General features: G+C 39.1%; 2 protein-coding genes across 5 annotated transcripts in view; one reads left to right on the top strand and one right to left on the bottom strand.

Annotated features, from left to right (window-relative positions):
* The window catches only part of bmpr1ba (bone morphogenetic protein receptor, type IBa), a 59,612-nt gene extending 49,193 nt beyond the window's left edge, over positions 1 to 10,419 (top strand). For 2 of the 3 annotated variants that reach the window (XM_026322420.1, XM_026322419.1), the window contains 10 exons: positions 2,945 to 3,107; positions 3,254 to 3,353; positions 4,886 to 4,988; positions 5,823 to 5,919; positions 6,100 to 6,238; positions 6,531 to 6,723; positions 7,533 to 7,830; positions 8,830 to 9,005; positions 9,216 to 9,346; positions 9,443 to 10,419. In XM_026322420.1, coding sequence (XP_026178205.1) covers positions 2,945 to 3,107; positions 3,254 to 3,353; positions 4,886 to 4,988; positions 5,823 to 5,919; positions 6,100 to 6,238; positions 6,531 to 6,723; positions 7,533 to 7,830; positions 8,830 to 9,005; positions 9,216 to 9,346; positions 9,443 to 9,568 — 1,526 coding nt within the window. In that variant the 3' untranslated portion in view covers positions 9,569 to 10,419. Of the gene's footprint in view, positions 1 to 2,906; positions 3,108 to 3,253; positions 3,354 to 4,885; positions 4,989 to 5,822; positions 5,920 to 6,099; positions 6,239 to 6,530; positions 6,724 to 7,532; positions 7,831 to 8,829; positions 9,006 to 9,215; positions 9,347 to 9,442 lie in introns of all 3 variants that reach the window. The other variant, XM_026322421.1, reaches the window with a different exon arrangement.
* A 4,086-nt stretch (positions 10,420 to 14,505) lies between these two features.
* Positions 14,506 to 26,148, bottom strand: part of LOC113138657 (netrin receptor UNC5C) — a 169,721-nt gene continuing 158,078 nt past the window's right edge. For both annotated transcript variants that reach the window (XM_026321261.1, XM_026321262.1), the window contains 6 exons: positions 24,818 to 24,986; positions 22,634 to 22,867; positions 20,693 to 20,842; positions 19,700 to 19,864; positions 17,489 to 17,667; positions 14,506 to 15,759 (listed from right to left, as the gene is read on the bottom strand). In XM_026321261.1, coding sequence (XP_026177046.1) covers positions 15,597 to 15,759; positions 17,489 to 17,667; positions 19,700 to 19,864; positions 20,693 to 20,842; positions 22,634 to 22,867; positions 24,818 to 24,986 — 1,060 coding nt within the window. In that variant the 3' untranslated portion in view covers positions 14,506 to 15,596. The remainder of the gene's footprint in view (positions 15,760 to 17,488; positions 17,668 to 19,699; positions 19,865 to 20,692; positions 20,843 to 22,633; positions 22,868 to 24,817; positions 24,987 to 26,148) is intronic.

Below are 26,148 nucleotides of genomic sequence, written 5' to 3'. Positions count from 1 at the left end.
CTGAAAGTCACACTGTCATTATGAGGACAAGTAGAAGCTCATACATTCTGACTGTGCACTTTCACACATGCAGTGCGTTTATTGATTCTCATTATTTGGTAGAAGCATCAGCTTTAAGAGAAACCTGAACTTGAAAACAAAAGGATGAAAGAGAACTAGGAGAGCAGATTCTATATCTGCTAGGATTTGTGTTTTTTTTTTTTTCTTTTCAGAGGAAAGACTCATGCTTATTTTGTACTTGCAGCTGTTAAGCATCTGGTCTCAATGATCATGTTGGAATGAATGAAAACCTTAAAAGCCATAAAGGAAAGACACTTCCGAGATCTTTTTTTCCCCTCAAGTGACAAACAGGTGCCCTTTTGAAATAGAAGCTAAAGAATACAACAGCTTCGTTCTAGCTGTTAAGAACTGTATCTGTTGTAAGAGTAAAAGACTGAAACTATTTCAGAGAATCAGGTGTTTGAGCTTAATGTTTTTCTTTTTTCTATTAGTTGCATGTTTTTTTTTCTTATATAATGGAATAATTGCATTTCATTGCATGAAGTTAGATTATGTTTCAGTCCAGACAGCCAGCTCCTGTGTATTGATTTATAATGTGAATAAAAAGTATGCCCAGTATGCAAAACGTATGCAACTTTGCAGAGTCTCAAACACTGCTTGACTCTTGTATACATGTGAGCAGGCACTTCCGTTGTGTACTTCCAAGAATAAAGAAAAACCCGATTCACGATTTTCATTGCTTCCTCAAAGACCAAAACAAAGCAAAAGATGACATTTGTGGCTTTACCACACATTTTGACTTGTCTTGAAACGTGTAATATCTCGAGAAGATGTGTGTTGCAAAACCACATCCACCGAGCTTCTGGTGAAGAACTGATGTGCTTCCAGAGACTTGGAGTTCTTCATTAGATTGGCTGTGTAAATCCCTAGTTTCAGTGATTTTATATATATATGTTACACATATATATATATATATGTTACACATATATATATATATATGTTACACATATATATATATATATGTTACACATATATACATTGTTAAATCATTATCAGGAATTTCTTTGCTCAAAAGTCACTATGATTATATGTCAAATGTAACACGTGACGTGTGATACACGTGGTCAAATTAGTTAGATTCATCTTACAAATTAACGTAGTTATACATAGCTATATGGATATGACACCTCTGGCCACACAAGCTAAGTGAGTCGGTAAGTTTCTTCAAATTATGACCCCGATCGCTCATTGACAGCGCTGTAATATAATCGTTACCCCTACGGGCCATGTTTTCTCTGCTTCTATCGGCTATTGTGTTGTGTATTATTGTAAGTCCACAACGAGAAGAGGCCCGACAGTTCGTGTTCACCGCCGCTCAGTGGTTACTTTGTTTTCACCCAAAGGGGCGGGTACATGGCGCAAGGGCAAAGTACCCGGATGTGCTGTTCTCCTGGACCTGTTGGTTCAGTGTTTGTGACGTATTTCCCGGGCAGGCGAAGTCAATTCTTGTTGCTAGGAGGTTGTGTCGTGTGTTTCTGTACAGCTCGTTTACAGATTAGCTGTAGTCTAACACACTAACTACATTCTCTGTATAACATCTCATAAACCGATACATGTTTCTGTACCAGTCACGTACCGTCTTTTTGTCCAATGTTTCTTATTTATTTCCTTCTATCTCGTTAGCCTACCAGGTAGCTCGGCTAGCTGCTAGCATGGCCTCTCTCTGTCTCTCCTGCTCGGTGTGACACATGTTTAGTTAGTTACTCCTCTGCCTCCTTTAGTCAGAATGAGACCTGGAATAAGTCTGAGCTTCTGGTAGCTTTGGAGTCGAGGATCACTGAAGTGAACGTGCGGCTCCAAACCCTTGAACTAAAGCTTGCTAACGTTCGCCTAGCCCCGCTAGCCTCCGCTGTTAGCTAGCTAGCTGTCCGACGGAGAATCAGTCTGGGTGACTGTCCGATGGAAACGGCTCATCACCTACCTGTTCACGTTTCTAACCGATTTTCCCCACTCAGAGAAACCGACCCTGGGCATTGGCAGCTCCATAGTCAGAAGTTTCCTGGAGCCAGAGCCACATAGTCAGATCTGAAGCTGCTGGCCAAAGATAATCGGGGAATATGGTTATTCACTTCGGCGGCAATTACACCCGATTACAACCAATCAACTCACCCCAAACGGTCGAGCCAGATGGCCACCCAAAAGTGCTGCTCATAAGGGACTTTGTTCGGTTTGTTTTTGTGAAGTGCCTTGGGATGACTATTGTGATTTGGTGGTATTCAAATAAAATTGAATTGAATTGATATTTAATGTCTAGGTCTGACCTAGACATTAAATATCACTCTTTGTCACTCCCCACAAGCACATACAGCAGCACAGCAGAGATTGGAGAGTAGGCTAATACTAAAGTTCTACCCCCTGGGGAACAGACAAACCTACAAGTCATTGCAGAGGTCAAGGCTGGACTCATAAAATGCACTTGGAACAGCAAAGGTAGAATCTAGCGAAAACAATAGCATCATAATGCATATGTCAAAGACCACGTTTTTTTTACTTTAAAAATGTGAGAACACAACTATAAACATTGGATATATGTTTATCTAGGAGAGTGTATCAGGAAGTGCAACTTGAAATGTCTGCCTGAGCAAGCTCCATATGGAACATGGTCTGAATATTAGATGCATAATATACTTAATATATCCCTTAACTCTTCCTCTTTTCATCTTGATAAGCTACACAGAAACATCCAGTGAAACATCCAGGTCTCATGTGTGACTGCAGATATCTACAGTATAATTTTACCCATCTTTAAGTCCATACATACCAATAGTGCAGTTGTTGATTCTGGCAGTGTTGGCAATATACTCACTCATCTATTACTCAAAATTATATTTTTGTCTCTTCCCCAGCTAAATGTGTCCTGTTCCTCCTTCTCACTGTGTCATAGGCAACATATTGTACAGTATGCTGCTGAGAGCATCCAGTAAGGAGGCAGGGGAGAGTGGAAAGGAGACCAATGGCAGCACAGCTCCCGCTTCATCCTCCCAAAGACTACTGTGGTGTCACTGCTATCATCATTGTCCAGAGGAGTCAACTGACAACACATGCAGGTAAGAAGTGGAGAAACAATAAGAAATGTAAGTGCACACACAATAGAGTCTTGATGGTTTTCATAAACTGATGGTACAGATTGGTGTATTTATTGTCTGATGGTACAGATTGGTGTATTTATTGTAGCCAAAACTTTATTTTCCAGGACTGATGGCTCCTGTTTCACCATGGTGGAAGAAGAAGGAGGTGTGCCAGTCCAGACTGCGGGCTGCCTGCCTCTGGCTGGGTTAGAGTTTCAGTGTAGGGTGAGATGATGACCATAACTTGTAACACTATAACATGTCATTTACAAGTGCCTTTGTCATTTTAAGATAATATGAAAAGAACCTTTATTAGTCTCACAGCAGGGAAAGTCCCATTGTCACTGCAGCAAAGGCACAAGCAAAATAGGAAAAGTAATAAAACAAGGTATTTTGAAAATATATATAGTATAATTTATCAAAATGGAAAAGTCTATTTAAAAAAGTATAGCAATCTCTGCTATATGGTATATTTATAGATTTTTACGAGTGTGAGGTTATCTGGGGGGGGGTAGTTCTGGTTATACAGTTTGAAAACAGCAGGAAGGACCTGCAGTAACGCTCTGTCCTGTACTTGGGGTGAAGCAGTCTGTCACTGAACAAGGTACCCTGTCAGAGATCCAATATTTTATTGTCTCGGATGTGGCAGGTCATACTGGGTGAAAGTGGACACAGTGAAAGATGGAGAAACATAGTTAAAATGTCCAGAGTTAAGAAGGACAACCTGTGGGTACTGTCTTCAGGCTGATCACAGCTGAGTGCAGGACGTAGCAGGCAGCATCAGGGTTAGCAGAGAGTGGGATGGTATACAGTCATCACAACAACATGCGAGTACTCCCTCAGTAGATAACAAGGCCTGACAGTTCGATGCCGTACGGCAGGTTCGCTACTTAATAGTGATGTGCCAAAAGTTACAGCTATCCTACACAAATACTGCCATCCCCCTTCCTTTTCTCTTACTGCTCTCTGTCTGGAATCCACCCAAAGTGACCACTGTCTATGGAGTTAGCGAAGTTAGTCAAATCCCAGTAAACAGCACGTTGCTACATTCACAGTATTCTCTCTGATGCCTGGTCAGAGCTGTCAGCTTTCCTATTTTATTGGGAAAAGATCTTATGTTCCCCATAAATGATGGAGGGCGAACGTAAGTGGTAAGAGACCCAAATCCATGTAACATTTCTGTTTTATAAGCATTTCCTTTATATGTTCTAGCTAAAATGTTGAAGTGGCCCTTGTTTTCATTGTTAATTGTTTAGATCATAAAATATTCCAAAATCCTAATAAATGTTGCAGGTTTTCAAAGAACCCATGGTAACATCCTCTAATATCTATTCTGTTCCACCATTCATCTAAAATCCATCTAGATTCTCAATGTGCTTGTATGTCAAACAGAAAAGTATGGTTCTTCACAATTGAAAAACCTCCAAATGTTTGTACAATTGAGTATTTGCCTTTTAAATACGTTTATCCCTGACAATTGTCTAATCATTCTTTGAGCATCAAGGAGGGAGAGAAAAGGGAGAAAATGAAATATTGCTGAGTGAAATATGATTTGTATTTGATCTACTCTATACCAGGTTCTTTCAAGTAACCTTTTAACCCGGACAGACTTGGTATAATTTTCTCCATATTCTGTCCATGTTTATCTTCTATTAAGGATATCAGAGATTTTTATTGGATTTTTTTCCAGACATGCAAAGTATTAAATGGAAAAAAAAAGAAACAAAAGAAAAACAATTCACCTTTCTGTCTTCCAGGACACAGGTAATTCATATCAAAGAAGATCTCTAGAGTGCTGTACAGACCAAGATTTCTGCAACAAAAACCTGCATCCTACGCTGCCGCCGCTCAAGCCACCTCGTAAGTTTGTCCATTTGCTCTCATGCCTCCACAAGTCTTTCTTGCCCATGCAACACAAGAAAGGTTTTAGAGAGCCACTTGTTCTCCAGTTAGCAGGTGACAGTAACAGCATGGCATTGACAATGATATAGACAGGGCCAGGAACTGTGACTGATGGTGTTATAGCACATGGGATTTAGAGATAGAGATATCATGAGTGAAGTGGGAGACACAGTGGGAGTTAGAGCAGTGTACAATACTATGTGTGTGAGTGTGAGAGTCTTGTTGTGTATCTGAGAGATAGTAAGTCTAGATTCCCAGGGAAATCGCAAGCCCCAACAGACACTGAGGGCAGAGTCATCAATCTGAAACCCTATCGTGGGGGATCAGGAAGAGAATTCATCGACTAGGCTGAGGGCTTCCTCTCGCTGTTGACTGGGGCCTCGAGGGAAAAGGGAGAAAATGAAAAATTGATGAGTGAAATATGATTTGTATTTGATCTACTCTATACCAGGTTCTTTCAAGTAACTTTTAACCCTGATAGCCTTGGTATAATTTTCTCCATATTCTGTCCATGTTTATTTTCTATTAAGGATATCAGAGATTTTTATTGGATTTTTTCCAATTTCAGCTTAAGTTTCATGAGCACAAAATGATTCCATGAGTTTTTACCAAGAAGGTCCAGGTGTTGCACATTCATCACAGTGTGTATAATTGTCAGATAGAAGGAAAGGGAAAAGACAAATATTCTGACATTTTCATGTTTCTCCATACCCATATTCTTCCCCACTCTTCTCTTCCACCTTTATTTTGTTCTCCCCCACCTTTTTCACCTCTTTATCCCTCTCTCTTTAGTTTATGTAGATGGGAAGATCCACCACATGGCCTTGCTGATTTCACTCACTGTTTGCAGCATTATATTGGCCGTCATTATTGTCTTCTGCTACTTCAGGTAATCACACCTAACGATTAAACAGTTAAACGCAGTCCAAAATGTATTTGCACACACTCTTACAGCTTTATGGCACCATTTTTTGTGGTCCCTGTAGTTATAATGCACATACTGCAGTTGCTTGTTATAATATTCTGGAAGTTTTGCAAGAATATATGGTGAATAATGCTCTTGCTGCAGGTATAAGCGTCAAGAGTCTCGTCCTCGGTACAGTATTGGTCTGGAACAGGATGAAACCTACATTCCCCCTGGAGAATCTCTGAAGGACCTGATAGAGCAGTCACAGAGCTCTGGCTCAGGCTCAGGGCTCCCTCTATTGGTGAGATACCCACATTGCAGAAAAACACTTAGATTAGAAAGATGCTCCATGTATCACCTACACACGCACAGTAGTAATTGGTTTGTTATCACCTGTGGTGAGATAACAGTTTTGAATTTCATATATCCATCTGAGCATTACTAAGACCTACATTGGGATCTTCTTTTTAAAACAAAAAGTAAATGTATTAAAACCCAATGTATAACATAATGTCGGTCAGTATGTATAGTTGTTTCAATATAAAGCTATGACTTCCACCATGTAATATTTCCTATCTTCTGCTCCTCTTCAGGTCCAGAGAACAATAGCCAAGCAGATTCAGATGGTGAAGCAGATCGGCAAAGGGAGGTATGGAGAGGTGTGGATGGGCAGGTGGAGGGGAGAAAAAGTGGCTGTGAAAGTTTTCTTCACCACTGAGGAGGCCAGTTGGTTCAGAGAGACTGAAATCTACCAAACCGTCCTAATGAGACATGAGAACATACTGGGTAATGCTAGTTTTTCTTTTTGGTCACCATACCATTTGTGTCTTGTCTTTTACATTCTCCAATCCTGCCCAATTTTTCTAGTAGTCTATAATTTTATTTGTTTCTGTGCACTCTCTATCAATTTAACTGACTCTCTCTCTAATTTTCTCATCTTCAAATTCAATATTACTAAAGACTTTCACCACATTGTATTTAAGTGCCCCGCAGGGATTTGAAGAGGCTGATGATAAAGTCTTTCTAATATATTAATCATAAGTAATTCTCATGGCTGAGCTGTGTTTGGATCACTAAGTGAATACATTTGGTGTATTGTTTAGTGATTAACATTAGTAACAGAAAGACTTTCTGTCTTGAGTTTTGTAGCGAAAAGGAAATAAACTGACAATATATTAAAAGTTTCCGTAGTTAGAGTTGGACTGTGTTATGCTATACCACACTGCACTTGGTGCCAAAACAGATCAATTATAGCCAAGAGACCATGCACCACAACCAATTATAAAGTAGACAACAACACGCTACAAACCAGAGCTTGCATAATTAAACACCACAAGATGCATAGTAATTAAGTTGTGGGGCAAAAGATCACTTGCTAGTAAACTAGAAGACAGACTCAATGTATAATGCTGCCTTCCACAGTCAATACTGCTTGTTTTATGTTAACTTTAGTGTCTGTAATACAGTATAAAGACAAATTTGATTTCAGCTGATACACCAAAACATGTTACGCAGGGTAAGTCAGGGCTGAGGCTGTAAAGAGCTGTTTTCTCAATGTCATTCTCTCTTCTCCCTCTCTCCATTCCCATTCACAGGTTTTATAGCCGCAGATATTAAAGGAACTGGTTCATGGACCCAACTCTACCTTATCACAGACTACCATGAGAATGGCTCTTTGTATGACTACCTCAAATCAACCACTCTAGACAATAAATCCATGCTGCGACTGGCCTACTCCTCTGTATCAGGACTCTGTCACCTCCACACGGAGATCTTTGGTACCCAGGGCAAACCTGCCATTGCTCACAGGGACTTGAAGAGTAAGAACATACTGGTGAAAAAAAATGGGACCTGTTGTATAGCTGACCTAGGACTGGCAGTCAAGTTTATTAGGTGAGTGTGTCAAGGACATGAAATATTTCACTGTAATTATTGGTCTCAATGAGCCTTGTCTAAGGCTATCAGGCTGTCACTTCTCACCAAGAAGGTTATGGTTGACCTGGAGCTTTTCTGTGTGGGTACTCTGGCTTCCTCCCAAAGTCCAAAGTCCAAAGATATGACATTATGGTTAGGGTCTATTGGTGACTTAGTTGGCTGTCTGTCTCTATGTGATTATGTGATAGACTGGTGACCTGTCCAGAGTTTACTTGGAAATGTCCGTGGATCAGAATATTCAAAGGAAAGTTTGGGGACTGTTGGAGGAAGCCAGAGTACCCAGAGAAAATCCCTACACATATACCAGATGAATTTGAATTCAAATCAATGGGGAATTCTTACTAATCAAAATGGAATTGCAGAAAAATGATAGTTTATACTTTGTGGTTATGTGTAATATATCACAATCATCTGTAATATTAATTCCATTAGTTTGATAAATGAAGACAATAATGTCATTTTGGATATCCAAAATGGAATTGTGACTACTCAGAAATAGCATAAATTGTCAGTTTTTTCTCATTAGAAGGTAATTGTAGATATCTTCAAATTATAATTTTAACTAGTTATGTTGTAATTTTTACTAGTAAAACAGCAATTTGGATATCTGAATTAGAATTCTGGATATTTAAGTGATACCTATAAAATGTTAAAATGGCCCGCTATACACATATATATCTGCAATTATAAGTTTGCAGTAAATAAAACCAGGATTATAAATATTTGAAATAGTAGAAAATAATTATTTTTTAGATATTCAAAAGTTAATTCTGGATATTAAATTGACATCCAAACAGCATTCGGATGTTGTCTTAGGAAGAATGATGTTGTGGATATCTGATACATGAATATGGAGTAGGAAGGATGTTATCATGGATACCTGAAATGGCAGTTTTCTCTATCTTCAACACATAACTCTTAGGTTTAAAATGATGATTTTCATCTCTGAATCTACAGTGACACCAATGAGGTAGACATCCCTCCAAACACTAGAGTTGGTACAAAGCGCTACATGCCTCCAGAGGTTCTGGATGAGACGCTAAACAGAAGTCATTTTCAGTCGTACATCATGGCCGACATGTACAGTTTTGGGCTTATTCTCTGGGAGATTGCTCGGCGTTGCGTTTCAGGAGGTAAATACACTAGCTACACATTTTATGCATTTCTCTTTTTTTGACAGAAAAATGTTCTGAAAGCCAGACTGCCATAAAAAAAGAGGCATCACTGGTTTGATAGCTATGCAGTGTAGATTTTGAATTCTATTTTTTGCAATTTACAGAAGTTTGAGGAAACTTTGAAGAAAATGAACAGCGTAGATTTCCTCCATAACTTATTTGTTTCAGGGATCCTTGAAGAGTACCAGTTACCCTACCATGAGCTGGTTCCTACAGACCCTTCATATGAAGACATGAGAGAAGTGGTCTGCATTAAGAGACTACGGCCGTCCTTTCCTAACCGATGGACCAGCGATGAGGTAAACCATATCACAGTATACTACACGTACACTACACGAACACATTCACAAGCACAAATTCAACAATTTTCGTAATGTAAATCTGCATTCCCTCAGTGTTTGAGACAGATGGGGAAGTTGATGACAGAATGCTGGGCCCACAACCCTGCCTGTCGCCTCACAGCCCTACGGGTCAAAAAGACACTTGCCAAGATGTCAGAATCGCAGGATATCAAGCTGTGAGCAGGCATTGCCAGGTGTGTGCATACACACATAGAAAACACACTAACAGTCACTCTGGCTCTGGTCTAGGCCACATAAGCCTTTTTTTTCTGGGAAATGAGATGAGTGAAGAAGTAAGAAGCTCAGTTTGGAGATCACAGGATTGCAAATTTTGTGTAAAGATGCCCAGGCAAGGCAATTCTGCAACCCAAGTCCCCTTTGAAAAACATGACTACAGGACTTCGGCTGCTTACTAAAATGTACATGAAACAGTCAGGTCTTGTGTGGCCTGTTCTTTCCATCAAGAGATGAAGACCATTACAGTTCAGACTAGTGTGAGGACTCTAACCGTCTAGGTTCCTGTTCACATGCTCCAAAGGCTTTAGAGAAAGAGTTTCAGTTTGACTTAGCACTGTAGTTGCAGAGTTATGCAAACAGGCTACTGACCAGTGAGTGGAGCACTACATCACTGCTTTCTGTGAAAGCTTCCCTACCTGTAGATGAAGGTATGACTGATAGAACTGAAGGGATGTGTTAAAGGCAATCTGTTATTGCAGCGTGATGCCTCCTTTCAAAACACTGTTACCCCACTACTGGCTTTATATCATAATTGGTTTGAACACATTTTTGTCACTCTTAAATGGACTGCTTCTGGTTGCAAGGACTGACACTACATCACATAAAAAGTATTTTGAGGCTTTAAAAGTTTTGTTTATGCTGATAGCATTTGTAGACACTGAAGAAAAGGTATTTTGGAGTTGTTATGGGCTATGAAAGTCGCAAAAGTGTATTTTCCATGTAAAACTCAAACTCTTTAAGACTATATGTGAAAAAATAAAGTTTATCTGTCCAAATAAATTCTGGATTGAGACTCTAAACGCTTCTGTGTTTCCTTAACCCCCACTCCCCCCACTCCCAAGTGCAACTTAGCTTTTGAATAAAACTGAAGTGATGAAAAGCGGCATTACATTAATGAAGCGATTGAAGCAGAACGGTGCAGTCTGTAGGCACTTTACAGCAATTACAGGAAGGTAAGTCTGCTTAAGCAAAGTTTTCTACAATAAATTAATTGTAGTGATGACTTCTTGCCTTTAGGATCAAAATGTTTAGAACTGTGACTGTTTGTTCAGTAGTATCACAAGATTGCCATAGAGAAGGGGTCTCTAACTCCAGTCCTCAAGGGCCACTGTTTTCCAACTAGCTTTGCCTATGTCGTTTCTGATTGGCTGAACCCACCTGATTCAGGTAATCAGCAGTGAGTAGGGCAGGAGTAGTTGGAAAACAAGGACAGTGGCCTTTGAGAACTGGAGCTTTCTTTACTACTCTGCTGCCTCATACATTTAAATTCAACTACACATTGAATTGAGTATAATAGACAATTTGTAGTTGCTGCACTGAAATCAAATGACACTTAGTGGGGAAAAAAACTCCATCTGGCTCCTATCAGGACTTTTTTTTCCTAGTACTTCAAATTCAGACAGGAAGCTTTACCACCTGACGGCTACTAATACTTGAGTATGAAATGGTTGTCCAGGTAAATCTGAACACCTTTCATCATCACATTTAGCAGAGCGTTAGGTCTTCCACTATGGTCTGCCATCAAAGCAAATAACTCATTCATTTCTAGCTTTTGTAGTCAATTTGTAAAATCTTTGATAAACTCTTCTTCAGAGGTTGTCTTTTTTTTTTTTGTCTCTGCCAAAAATGAAACAAAGAAAATAACAGGCTGCTTGTCACCAACAGAGGTTTGACAGGTTTTTTTTTTTTTTTTTGTTTCTGATGTAACTGCCCTTTCTTTCCTCTTGGGTTTTGTGCCTTATTTTATGTGTAGTTGTCCGTAAGAGAAAATAGAGTTTTAATTTGGTAAAAGAATTCTCCAGTCAATAAAGTGTTTGACTCATGCACAAGGCTGATGCACAGTGTGTTGGCTGAATGAGATGCATACTAACAAGTCACTTGGCAGTACCTCTTACTGTTAAGGCATGCTCTCCATATTTTCTTTGTTACAAAAAAAGCGGCATGCCTCATTACAACCCACTGGTGCTGCTGAGCACACAGCATGTTAAATAGTGACACCATAAGGATTTTCTGTTTCAATTTCCTTACCTTCAGGCTACTTTATCCAACGACTTATTGAGTCTGGATCCTGTAAATAGGAATTCCACAGGAAAAAAAGGGTATAAAATCAAAGCACTGCAAACCAAATGTATATATTCATGGTCTAACAAATCCATTTATGACCATTACAAGTACAGTACAGTACAAAAAAAGACATTTAAGTGTAAATCCATTCCCTGAAAGAATATTGTTGAAATAAGCCACCAAAGGCACTACATAATTTCAGCATTGCTTATAAATATAATTTATTAATTGTCTTAAAAATTCTTTCTTACACTTTGTACAGAAAACAATTAGAGGAGATAGAGAGGCGAGCATTCAGCAAGATTCATGAAGCGTGCCAGAATTAGCGAAAATGAACTAAAACAGAAACACTACCCTGCACAAATCAAATCACTCCCGATCATAAAAGAAAAATGCATTTACAAGGACAGCTCTAGTTATAGACTTCTATCATGACAACCAATGCCAAGTTTGCATAGTAGACACTGCTTTTACAAAAAAACAAGAAAACTTAAATTAAAAAACTTGAAACATACAAACTAGTAATTAACTGTACTGGTCTTTTTTTTTAAACTTTGAAATTTGCCAAATATAGCTGACAGTACACAACTGTACATACTGTGGATAGAAAATATTTTTACATACTTTGATATCTTAACAGTACTTTCTTCATTTTCACATAATTGCTCATATGAAAGCTCAGCTTTTCAGTCTACTACATTAGCAAACAGTCTATCCTGCTGGTAAACCGTAGACTTAGGACATGGTAAAGGATCAAATGAGTAAAGTTACACAGTTACAGTGTGTAACTTATTTCTTAACTGATTGTTTCCTTGAAGACATTTCAGTTAGAAAGTTGATCTTGTTTGACCGAATGCTGCCTTTGAATTAATCAATGTTGATAATATTGTATGAAAGAGACATTGTCATGATCATAGGTTTTATGTTTTGTTCTGAAACAAACTGAATTAATGATTTGATGTTTTAGGCTTTTATCCACAAAATTGACTCAACTCTTTGCTTTGATTTCTCAACATCTGACATCAGGAGTTACATTTAAAAACATACAAAACCTCCATTTTGTTACTTAACCACACACCTTTTCTGATCCGGTTCATAAGGCGGCCCGAAACCAAAACATACACGCCTAAGACGACTGGTTTTACGGAGATACAAGAGGTCAGATTCTTGCACATTTTTGACCAACTAAATAAAGAAAGAAAAATCAATGCAAAAAAAAAAAAATCAATGTCTCAAGGTTTCCTCCTGTGTGGACAGCCACAAGATGAAATCTGTCATGACCAGGTAAAGATCTGACCTTTTGTAACAGCGTTAACTCAGCCTCTGCCATCGTTTTCTTTACAATATCCTCCTCAGTATCTCCTCTACGTACCTGATGTTTAGTTTCATATGGCGTCTCTCCATAGTTTAGAGCAGAAAATCTCCAGTATTTCAATATTTTACATATATTTCCTTTGAACTTAATGTTCATGTTGTTCTTTACATGGTGAGCAGTGTACATGTTCCCAGGGCATCGGACAGCTATTGAAAAACCACTAAAAATAAGGCCTTTTTTTTTTCTTTCCTCAAAGCTGACCCATTGGAGATAGACCTCTTCATTAGACACTGTTGAAACGAGCCAATGCATACATTTGAAAGCCAGCCTTGGTTTAAAATGTTATTCTGCAAAATACAAATATATTACATTTCATTTTACACAGGCCCCTTCAGTTGTCATCTTGATTTGTAACTCTAAATCGCAACCTTTTTCAACAAATACACCATGAGCTGGAATGTTAGTTGCTGACAGAACATTAAGAAAAAGGGAAAAATCCCCCACCCCAAACCGTTCACACCTATAAAAAAAAAACAAAACATTAAAATGGAAGAAATAATTAGAAATGTTAATGTAAATAACACAATAATGATCACTGAACAAAAAAAAAAAAGTATGGTAATACAAGGGTCATTAAACTGAACATATTCATGTATTTACACGTTTCGGGTGACCAAAAATAATGTAAATCCTGTTATTCCTCAAAGGCCACTGGATGGTGCTAGCGACCAGCAAAGTCAGTGGTGATCACATGTGACCTGATGGAAGATAACACAACTGACAGCCTGTGATGATGGGACACTGAAAATATGAAATAAATATATATATGTAGCCTATATTTTAGTAAATTAAAGATGATGTATTGGGTACAATTAGCAGTAATGAATGATATCAGCTGTATTGAATTCACTATCACATTATACTATGGTACTTTGTATATTACTGTATTGTGTTTTCACCTCTTTTCGTCTCTTTTTGCTTCCTTCGTCTTTACTCTAAGTTGAGCCCTGTCCAGAAACAAGCCACAACAGTCAATCGGAGATGCCTGGGTTTGAAGCTGTGGTTAACCAAAGGTGGGAGCCACCCTGCATCACCAAACTCCTGTTTTAGGAGGAACTGAGCAGCAGTAGTACTGCAGATAGCATGTAAACAGTTGATTCTGGTTTGAGATCCATTTGTTGCTTGAGGATCAATGTTTCAGTACTTTACAATGGCTTGTGGTGAAGCGCAGAAACATTTTTGCTGTTTTCTTATGCGAAAACTGTTTTCCTAAACAAAAATATAGATCTAAATTTAGTAATCGATGACTCCTTTTAAACAAACATATAAGAATACTGTGCATGAGAATAATTACACAGTTTGCATCTTTGCCTGGTTTATCTGTTTATCATAAGTGCAAATTGTACATGTACCTCAAAACAGACAATTTAATGAGTCTGTCACACCCATAGAGTGTGACAGACAAAAAAAAAAAAAAAAGCAAAATATTTTTTACTTTGCATCCATCAGGAATATAACCATCTTTGGACTGACTGTATAAAGAAAATTAGAGGAACAAGTTAAAGGCAAGTGGACAGCTAGTTCAGCTGTCTTTCACTTAGTACAGCTAGGTTTCCTGTAATATGGATGATTATATATGTTCTTACACTTTGGAAGAAAACTTCAAACTTAAAACACCATTTATGTCAACGTCAACCCAAAGGGGAACCTGTTGTATCTGGCTTGTTTCTGGTCAGGACCTTTTTGATTGACGTTCACTCTGTAGCAAATTCTGTTAGCGGGAAATGATCCACACATATGGACAGCAGAATACATACAGCGTTCCCTAGGAAACGATTTAAAGACAACAAACTGTACTGGCAAACACGTACAGCCAAGGCTTACAAGAGTGGGATAGCTTCTTTCTCTCTCCTCTCTCAATTACCGGTTTTCCATCCTGTTCTTAAAGATGATGACCTGCTGCTTTTGCCATCATTCTATGTGTACATCCTTCCTCCCTTTAATAATCAGTTTAGCTTTGCAGTATGTTTAATCTTGTCTTACTCTCCCTTTTTTCCCTCAATCTTCCGTCTCCCACTTTCTGTCTTTGCTTTTACGTCTCTCACTTTATGGTTCTCTTCCGTTCCTATAAAGGTTTTCAGGGTCAATACCTCAGTTGCTTCTTCTTTTTTCCACTGCTTGTCTTTGTTCAGTATAAAGTAACAGCAAGAGAACAACGACTGGTGTTACACTAGACAAAGTGTATTTTTTTCTTTTTTAGGCGTTTTGTTTGCTCCTGATAGACTCTGTTTGCGTGCTAGGTAGGGTTATCTCTCCTTCGGCCACACGCCGAACACACTGCAACATCGCGCAAATACACACATGAAGATACACACGTAGTTCCAGCACCAGCTCACACTCGTCTAGTTCTGTCTTGTTTCCATGTCTCCATGATTACCATGGTATTTAACTGGTGCACAATCACCATGGTGACAACTTTTCTTTTGCTCACATCTAACTGGTTCATTGTTCTTACTGCAGACTCCACCGCAGAGAATTCACGCGTAATCGTCTCCAGAGTTCTGTCCATGTCATGGTAACCGCGTTGCTTCATCAGTGTTCTGTTGTCATGGAGGCAAGATTACTGTCATGGCGACCCATCTCTTCCAGCACAGCAGCCAGTTCATTTAGGTCTCCATCAGGGAAATGCTGGGCCTCCCAGAGATCCAAGATCACGCCCGTTGGACTAGACTTGGTGGCAAAATAGTTAAGGTACCTGGAAAAGTCAAGGAGAAGATTACGGACAAATGTTACACATGTAGAGGGTCATGGGGGTCTATTAAATACTATTAAATTAAATACTGCATGTCAAAGAAAAAAAAAACAGTCAAGTCACTCCAGTTTTTTTTTTCTTTCAAATTTGCCATTATTATATTATGTTCAGTTAAAATTGTTTTAAACAAATAAGGGAAAAAATCTCACTGAAATTGCATTAGAGCTCAAAAATATGCCAACAGCTCCACAGGGAGAACAGTTCTTACACTAATGGTAAGTACTACAGCTGAAAAGAGACAAGTGCACAATGGTTGGAGAGGAAAAGTCTTGATGCTTAGCTATCTGTGACGAAGATCTTAATGCTGCCTTAAAGTGAAAAAGACATCAGATTTGAGTCCCATGAGGATAAAAATGAGACTTTCTGTTCCTCTGTAAATCCTATGATTGTACTGTTGGCACAATCTGATACTGTTTAAACACAACCACAGACATGTATATCACTCCTCTGCTCCTTTCTGTCAGCTTCTCCTCCTGCAGATTTTCCTTTTTCATATTTTCTCTCACTCATAACATCTAATAAAGCTATTTTCATCACTTGCTTTGTTCTTTTGTTTCTTTCTCACTTCTGCCTCTGACTCCGTCTGTCTGCAGTATGTGATAAGGGGTATCCTACTGTTAAGTGAACTCAATAGCTGAGATCTGCTTTTGTGTGTGTGTGTGTGTGTGTGTGTGTGTGTGTGTGTGTGTGTGTGATGGACCAGAAAGCTCACAATTATACGTGCCTGTGTCTGCGTGAAAGTGGGAACATTTCAGGTTTTTTGTCGTTTAAATATACATGAGCATGAAAGTTATGCGAGGAGAGATGGCTGTGACGGCAATGCATGAGTCATACTTTGAAGTCGAACAGATATGATGTGGCAATTACAAGAGCAGAGAGGATAAAAGATGGTATTTCCTTGTTAGGACACTTTATTGTGCTCCTTTTGAAGAACAGCTTTTAGCGGAAATGCAGAAGTAAACAACAATTTGGCTAGTTGTCCATTTTGCACCCACTGATCGACAATGTTTGGTGCCCACTTTAACAGACTGCATCATGAGCTGGCTGCCTACTGGGACAATGAGGTGCACTTGTGCCCAATTATCCTCTCAATATCTGCCTCTGCTTCAGTACTTGCTGGTAAATGAACCTCCAGACTGAATCATCGAGACACACATCTGGGGATAGAGATACTAAAGATGTTGCCTGTGAGTCAGATGCAAATAGAAAAATTGGATGTTTGTTATTTACTGTAGGTGTATGGGAGCCCAGCAGTATTGCATTTTACTCAAACTCTACAGGGATCTATACTGAAAATACTAACATCCACAGTTATATTTCACTGTAAGAAATGACTATCCACTACATATAATTAATGACATTGCTGGTCAGTGTGATTGTATCTCTGGTATTTGTATGTGCTATTGCGTCTTTGAATTCTACGGAGATAAAAAAATAAATAAATAAAAATAAGAAGAGTATTTTTTCTCAGTTTTCTCACATAATTTAATCTGCCAGAACTCAAGGCACATTTCAATTCACAAAAAATGATTTAGTTTTTGAAAGGAATGAGACAGGACACCTTGTTGAGCTGCCATCCGATTTGAGTTTTTCTGCCTAAAACATGTTCCCAGCCAAACAAAATGCCCAAGGGAATAATAATGTTTTTTAAAAGTGTACATATGTTCGTCACCTGTCGAGATTGAGTTTGTGAGCCAACATCCTCCAGTCATTGCCTCTGGTCTGTGGTGCGTCTAAACTGCCACACAGCTTCTGTCTGATGGATAAAGGAATGCGGAAGGCATTAGGCCCCACTAAGGTTGTGATATTACTTGCAGGGTCCATCAGGGATGTGTCTATGCACTGGACATCCTGGGAAGGCAAAAAGAAACTGTTCAGTTGCTGGTTAAGGGAAAATATGACTTAAATTTTTGAAATTAAATTTTCATGTACTCAGAATACTACAGTGCAACATCTGCAGTAAAGACACTGAAGAACAGGGATGGATCGATGGTTATATACTAGCGATCCTCAAAAGAATATGTGGATCACAATGTACATTCACGTGGCAGCTTTGGTAAAGATAAATTATACATATCTCTATTTCAAATACATCTCTATCTTGGTCTGTGCTTGTCTCTGCTGTTTGCCTTCAATGTGACCAATTACACATGAGTCTCTTAATTAATACAAGAGTGAAACAAATATAAAGATCTGCTCCCTAGCACTCTCCCTCTCCTCCTGCTGTCGATCTCTGTCTCTATATAAACCTTCATCCCATTAATCTGCCACTCCTGGGCTGAAAGGAAGAAGCGGTCTAATGAATGTGGCTTGGCAGAAGGAAACAACAACTGCCACTGTTGATGTGAATGATTACTATTTACTGCGTCTACTTAGCCCCAATTTACAGCAGAAAGCTCTCTGCTGCTCGAGGTTGAATGATTGATGCAAAGGAACATCTCTGCAGAAATAATAAATGCTTTAAACCTTTACTTTCCAACATGCAGGACACTGCCGTCCGGTTGAGGGTCTACAGCGTTTTACTGCATACACAAAGAAACTTGCTGAATATTGCTTTAGCTACTCAGCTCTAATTACTATTCTTGCCAAATATCCCACGTGATCATAGTAATTATTTTGTAAAAGTAGGTAAGGCCTATTTAAAACAGATTACAGTTGATGATTTAACAAAATGTATAATGTTATGACTGTAAACTGTAACTGGACAAAAAAAAAAAAAATGTTATTGTGTAGTTGTTATATAACAACAGCTGTACCCCACAGACAAAAAAAAGGTTGTTTTGTTTCTGGCAGAAGGAATAATGAAGTAGTAGAGTTACTTTAGGCAGCACAGGAGAAGTGCAGGAAGTGACATTTCTATTATGCTCTCTTCTACGGTGTTTTACTGGGATTTTGCATGTATGACAGTGTAATGGCTTCATGAGAAAAGACACAAAGGCAAATCATCACAACTTATTTAACTGGATATACACTTTACAAGAAAGGTATGAATAGGAATTGACAATTGTCTCATTGCTTTGCTCACAAATCTGTCTGACTCAATTAAAGCTGATGGCAAAACATGGGGAAACATTGTGCCTACTTCAAAAAAGCTAGAGTGCATAACCCTGGAGAAAATGACATGGCAGGGATGAATAACACAGGTGGCAAGAAGTAAGATATATTGTATTGTAAACAGGATGTATCAGTTTAGTTAATTAGAGACACCATAATTATACAGTAACTTAAGCCCCCTACATTTTACATACATGTATTTTTTCCAGGTTTTTATTTGCTCAGTAACCAGTACTGGAAAATATGTGTAACCTGCTACAACAGTTTCTTTATATGCAGCAAAAATACATAAATACAGTATATTCCTCTTCATCAACTGGTTTAACAAGGGTTAAAAATATTTCTGAAGTGCAACGCCATCACCCTTGAACACCATGGGAGAATTCCAAAAGAACTGTCTGACCTTTGGCCAAGTCCGTTCACACACGGACACATACACATACACAAAGACACACACATTCAGTGACTTTTTGGTTACGTGGCCTGGCAAAATCAAAGACCAGTTATTCCACTCATGTTACCTGACCTCTAGCCTCAGTATGAATGATTGAACAGAGTCACGGAACCACAGCAGGAACCTTGCGTGTCTGACAGATCGACAAAAACTTAGTGACTTCAGGACCTTTAGTGGGGAAATGTAAAAGTTAGCAGAAGGTTGTGGAGGGAAGCCCTCTTTCTTGCTCTCTGTGTGACTGTGTTCATTTTTTTTAAGCATATATTGTTTCATTCTGCCTTGGGCAGAACTGGTTTACTTGTCTTCTGCACCCTTCTCATCCATACAACCCATACCCAATGAACAGCATGCCTGTTTTGATTTGTGCCAACTTACTTCCTCTAGTGTGTTGCTGAGCTGAAAGATCTGCCCCTCTCCTTCCACCTGTCGTACACACAGTTTGCAGCTGAGATCTGTAGTGGCTGAGCTCAGTCGCTCCAGGGTGAAGGTACAGTGCAGAGTCCTCTGACTACCACTCCACACTTGGTAGAATGGGATCTCCTATAAATGTACAAATAATATGCATGTTTTAAATACGTTGTGTAGGTCCCATGAAAAATATGTGATTTAAAAGAAATCTTCTAACTGATTAGGGCCAGACTGAAACATTCATTCAGGCTGGGAATTTGACAGGCCAAAAACACATATATCTGTCTCTGATTTACAATTAGCCTAACTGAATACTGGGTTTTCAATGTGCAGTATGTACAGTGCACCCACTTTCCCCATTACCCCTAACATAACCTAATACTGGCAAGTCCTTAGTCTAGATTAACTTTTTTTACTACTTGAAGTCATTGCTGGGCAGCACAGTGGTTGAGTGGTTAGTACCATTGCCTCACAGCAAGAATGTCCTGGGTTCACAACCCATCAGGAACCTTTCTGTGTGGGGTTTGCATGTTCTCCCTGTGCTTGTGTGGGTTTTCTCCAGGTACTCTGGTTTCCTCCCACAGTCCAAAAACATGTATGTCAGGTTGATTGGTGACTCTAAATTGCCCATAGGAGTGAGTGTGAGTGTGTGAGGTTGTTTGTCTCTATGTGGCCCTGTGATGGACTGGTGACCTGTCCAGGGTGTACCCCTGCCTTTCACCCAAAGAGAGCTGGGATAGGCTCCAGCAGATCCCTGTGACCCTAAATAGGAATAAGTGGGTATAGATGATGGATGGATGGATGGATGGATGGATGGATGGATGTCATTGCGATACTATAATTTCTCCACAAAGTCATAAAACATGCACCATTTGTCATATGTGTGAAGATACTTTGCTGCATTGTGTATTTTGTATCTTCTATCTAAAATATGTACATGTATGTTTATATCCCGCTCACCTGATACTTTGCAATGAGTTTGCTCTTCCAGTGAGTGTGTGGCACATCATGGATTGACAGTCTCAGATTGTGTGTGCTGTCTTTAAAATTCAGAGTCTTTGGCTCATCCAGAAGCTTCCCTCCCATCTGGGTCTCCATCTGAAGAACCTCCTGCACAAAACCCCACAAAAAATAATAACTACTTCGTAATTCTTTTGCATGTTTGCCTCTGCTTAATCTTACTCACTGAACCATTTATTTTTCATACAGCATTAAAGTATTGAATTATCTTGCATAATTACTTCAGACAATGTCCTCTTGAATATTGACACAGTACACTTGGAGTACATTAACGTTTTCACTGTGATATCATTCCACATCTCAGTAGTTGTATTCCCAGGATTTAAGCAAAGATTAGTTCTGCAACCAGACTGAACTGAAGAGAGACATTAACATTCTCAATAAAAACCTTAATTAATAATTCACTAACAGCAAAAGTACTGCTGTTGTAAAAGGTGGAGAAATAAAGCAAATCTTTAATGTAAAACTGCGAAATTAAATTACTCCTGTAGACGCCCGAAGATGACCTCAATGCGGCATGTTACTCTTATGAAAATAATAAACATCATTCCGCTCATTTGAGATTTTGCAGCACATTTTTTGTCTTTTTCCATTATCACCAGCTACAAAAGTGTTTTTCCTTGTGTGCCCTCTTTATAGTTTAAAAGGATACTATAACAACCATCTCAGTCAAGACAGATTCAAAAGTTGATGCACTGCACTTAACAGTGGTCCTTGCTTTAATTTAGCGGCTTAGATTTCAGCAAATGGGAAAATAAATCAGTTAATGTAAAACCAATGCCGTCCATTTGATGTCTTTGTCTATTTTGTGAACAAAAGGAAGCAGCACATTTTAGTTTGCTGTGCTGCAGTTGTTTCAATAACACATTACACACACAGTCCTGTGGGAATTTTTGCTCATCCTTTTCAAATTGACTTCTGTATATCAACTAAGCCCACACCAAGAGAGTACTAAGAAAGCACACCAGCATGCATAATAACACACGGACTGTTACCATCAACATATTTACAGGGTCTTGAACTGCATACCTTTAAATGAAGGAAGAGTATTTTTGTTCTGGAAGAATAAGTTATCAGTATGACTTCTGATGCGTCCTACAACCTTTTCAAAATAATCGATTCCTCCTTCCCGGTCATATTTCTACATGGCAGCGCTACCGCAGCTATACAGCAGATGCTTCCCCCTTAAAACACCAACTGATCAATTATATTACACAAAGTTTCCATCATTAAAAAGTCCACCTTTGAACTTTGTTTTCACACTACAGCTGTTTATTTGCAATTTTAAAACTGAGTGTGTGTTGCTGTTTGTCAGTGCGTGTGCATGGCTGTGTGCGCACTGACACTTGACTTATCATTGCATGCATAAATTACCAATGTTAATCTCCCATATCAGATGGTCCCTCCAGTGCTTTGAATTTGTTTAAATTCTAAAGCATCGTTATTTTGACATTGCTTGACCCTGTTTTGTTTACTGCTTCTCAGCTCATTTCCAAAAGACTAGAGGTGAAGAAACTTCTATTTATGACTCTAGATAGTCACTTCTATTCAAGTTACAATATATTTTATTTCAAATGCAAATGATCAGGGAAGAGCTTTAGTATGGTTGGCCCATGAGAGAACATAAGCCCCCAGAGGAGTAAAGAACACAGCAAAACACTCTGCCTAAAATATCACACACGTCTGCTTTACCTTCACTATTACTCAAGAGATTGGAAATACTTGGCAGAGATGAGCATAATGTATGGCAAATATATGTTGTAAATGATATGTATACAGTTTGTGTGTGCACATAATATAGTTTAATTCAAATCTAAGACTATAAAAAACTAAACATTGACATATTGATTGAGTTTTTCTTCCATTTAGATTCAGTAGTACCTTGAGTGCATCCTGTGTATCATCCAGACAATAGACCCTGATGTGATAGTCCAAAGTTGTGCAGCAGACAGGTCCAAAAACCGCCAGTTTGAGCCTCTTGGCAGCTGCCTTGCCAATTGACTGGCCCACCAGGCAGTAAGTCCCCAGTGTCTCTGTTAGGATGTGACACGCCTCTGAGTCCATCTGCACATAGCAGGGGGTGGTGAAGTTTTCCTCTCCCACTACAACCACATCCTGTAAGAACAAAAACACACACAAAGTCACACACATTTACGATCAGAGTGCCATGCTGGCAAATTGTCGGTTCTATGCTTAAAATAGTGACGAGCACAGCTATGTTCCTGTGCTGATATGGAAACAGTGGCAAAGTAGATTACTCTGAATGAACAATGTGAGTAATCTTGTTCTTTTTTTTTTCTCTTTATTTTGGATCAGCCATTTTTTGTTAGTACAGACCACTATTATCAAAACCTGGCCATTATTTGAATGCTGTCTTTGTTTGAGAATTTACAGGCATTAAGCCACATTCTGGCTGTAAACATAACACAGTAGTGAGCATTTCCAGTGATGCAAACAACCAACGAGTAATCAAAGTTTTATACCTGATACATTGGTCTGTTGCTATGAAGAGATATATTCCAGTTTGATTCACCAGACTGGGACACTTGACATAAAATGCATGTAAATGCCATGTCTGCTTATGTATATATGGTTTCAAATAGTAAATCCAGGAAGAATGATGCCGTGTTCTGAGCTGTTTGTGACCTGTGTCCAATCCCACTGTGATTATGCATTGTTGTTGCTCTTCATGTCTACAACTCAGTTATGGCATATCCATACAACTCTGGAAAGAGAATGCAAAGGCTTACTGTGTTCTTTTTATATGCTAACTAAACCTTACTTGTCCATATATCTGTTTCCTTGTGTGATTATGTGTAAATGTGTGTGCATGTCATTTCATGCAAACACACTATCGCGGATGTTGTGTGTTCTACACGCAAATGTGCGACACAAATATTGAGTTTTGAATCACAGTTCATGCAGTGTTCCTACAGATGAACTGAATCAATACAGAGAGGTAGGAAAGCAATATGGTATGAATCTGTTATTACTGGTAATCACAGCCATGGCTGCTCTCCCCTGATGTGAGGGGAATTCAATCACCTTTCCCTCCCTGTTTTGGGGGGAACCTTTTGATGGGAAATGGATGTTCTACTGCAATAAGAGAAAAACAAATCAACTTCCTGATGAAATTCCACTTTTCATTTTTCTTGTCTTTACCCACTCTGTACCCATTTTGCAACCAACCCAACCCAACACAACCCGTCTTTCTCTCTCTCTCACATACACACACAAAGATACACACACAAAGATACACACACACACACACACACACACACACACACACACACACACACACAGAATCTTATGCATGGCTAATTGTGCAGAGACATTGTGTTGAGCTGTGATAAGCAATGGAAGACAGCATACGGGGGCCTTGTAGACACAGTGATGCTGCAAGACAGCCTTATCACCCACACCCACACATGAGGATACACACATGCATGCACACACATGCACATACACACGCACACACACACAGAAACAGACCTGCACACAGGCATACGCAGTCACACACACAAAAAACAGATTGCTGAGGTAGAGGTTTCATGCTGAGACACACAGGAGGAGGGAGAAAGAAAAGGGTAGAAAAAAGGAGGGATAGAAACATAAAAAGAAAGATGAGAAGAGGAGTACGGCAGGAGCATAACAAATTGCTTCTGATAGGAGTCTTCAACCCCCTGCTTGTCTACTAGCCTGTAGGCACTTTATGTTTACTGAATTTTCTCTCCTTTTCTTTCTTGTCCTCTTCTTCCTCACTGGATGTGTAAGGCAGGCTATTCTTCTGGGTGAAGGTGATAACATGAGTGTATACATGCTGTTTGAATCATTTGTGTATGATTTTGCATTAATGATTTAGCTGTGATGGTGTGCAGATGTCTGATTATTTTGTCCAAACACATATATACAGATTTCTGTATGTATCTAGAGGTTTCTGTAAATGTACGTTTTTCACAGTGTGTTATCCAGTGACAGAAATTCAAAAGCCGCACAAGCTCACAAACAGAGTAACATATACAACGGACTACACACAAACACAAAGATACAGCCCTAAACACTAACCTCCCATTCTCCCATGGCCAGTTGGTTCTTCAGCTGTATGAGCCAGTCTTCCTGGACATTGTCAGCGCAGTGGTGGATGGTGAGGATCACTGGTCTGGTCAGAAGGGCTCCTGGAGGTCCACAACTCACCACTGGGCTCAGCACCGTCTGGATATCCTCTACCGGGGGTCTGGAAAAGACAGATAACGCTGAAGTGAAATGAATTTAAAAAAAAAAAAAAAAAAAAGTGACAGAAACGTTACACTGTTGGCTACAATTTAGTGCGACTATCAACTGCACAAAACTGCATTTCATTTCATTTGTGCTCTGTGTTTTTTTGTCATCATGCTTAAATATGGAAAACCTCGACTGGAATGCTGAAGAGACAGGTGGACGGGTAGACTAGAGTGGGATTGACTAGCTTAGAGTAGATGAGAAAATCACAGAGCAAAACAGATCAGAGCGGGGCAGCACAAATTCAATCAGATTATGATTAGTGTAGTCAGCAGGGCTTCAGCTGGGCCTCTGCAGGCAAAATATGAATGACTAATAGTCACAGACTCCTGATTTTTACAATTCATCCAATTATTGGAACCTCGAGTACCTGCTAACTACATAATACTACACAATACTCCAGGCTTCTCCACTGTTAATAAATGTGAGACTGTACATAACAAATGCCATTAGTATTTATTATTTATTACCCAGCATCCACTTGCACGTTGAAAAGTAAAACCACAGCTTTAAACAACATGAAAATACATATGAAAATGACTTTCTGTATTCTCCTGTTTAATCCATCCAGTCATTGTCTTCCACTCCCATTGCCGAAGATATTTATTTACTGAGGATGAGCCCATACAGATAAAGGAGATGGATCTAAATTCTAATAGTGAGCTTTTTTCCAGCCCATGTTGTGTCAGGGGGACACTAATCCTTAGCAGTATTATCGATTTAACTGCTGGAGCTCATTATTGACTCATGAAGGGTTCACAGGGTAGGAGAATCTAACAGATAAAACCAGTGTGATTCAAACTGTAACAGCACCCCTTGACTTAATATAGGATATTAAATGAATTACAGTTCTATTGATTTGTCATTAGATATCTTTTATTACACAAATTGAAAAAAGAGAGAGTTTAAGTTGGGTCTGTGGCAAAACTGCAACCTAAGGGTTATGTCTTAATGAGCTAAACCACATTATTCTGGCTTGCCTAGTGTTGCTTGGGTAAATCAATGTAGGTAGGATTTTTGTTAGCTGGCTATTGAATGTGATGAAGGTAGAGGACAGGGAAGAGATTTGACTCTTAGAAATACTGCAGCACACTGCAGGGGGGCTAATTCTTATTGAT

The sequence above is a fragment of the Mastacembelus armatus genome, chromosome 9, assembly GCF_900324485.2.
Source record: "Mastacembelus armatus chromosome 9, fMasArm1.2, whole genome shotgun sequence".
Taxonomy (NCBI): domain Eukaryota; kingdom Metazoa; phylum Chordata; class Actinopteri; order Synbranchiformes; family Mastacembelidae; genus Mastacembelus; species Mastacembelus armatus.
This window is presented reverse-complemented; position numbering and strand designations above follow the sequence as displayed.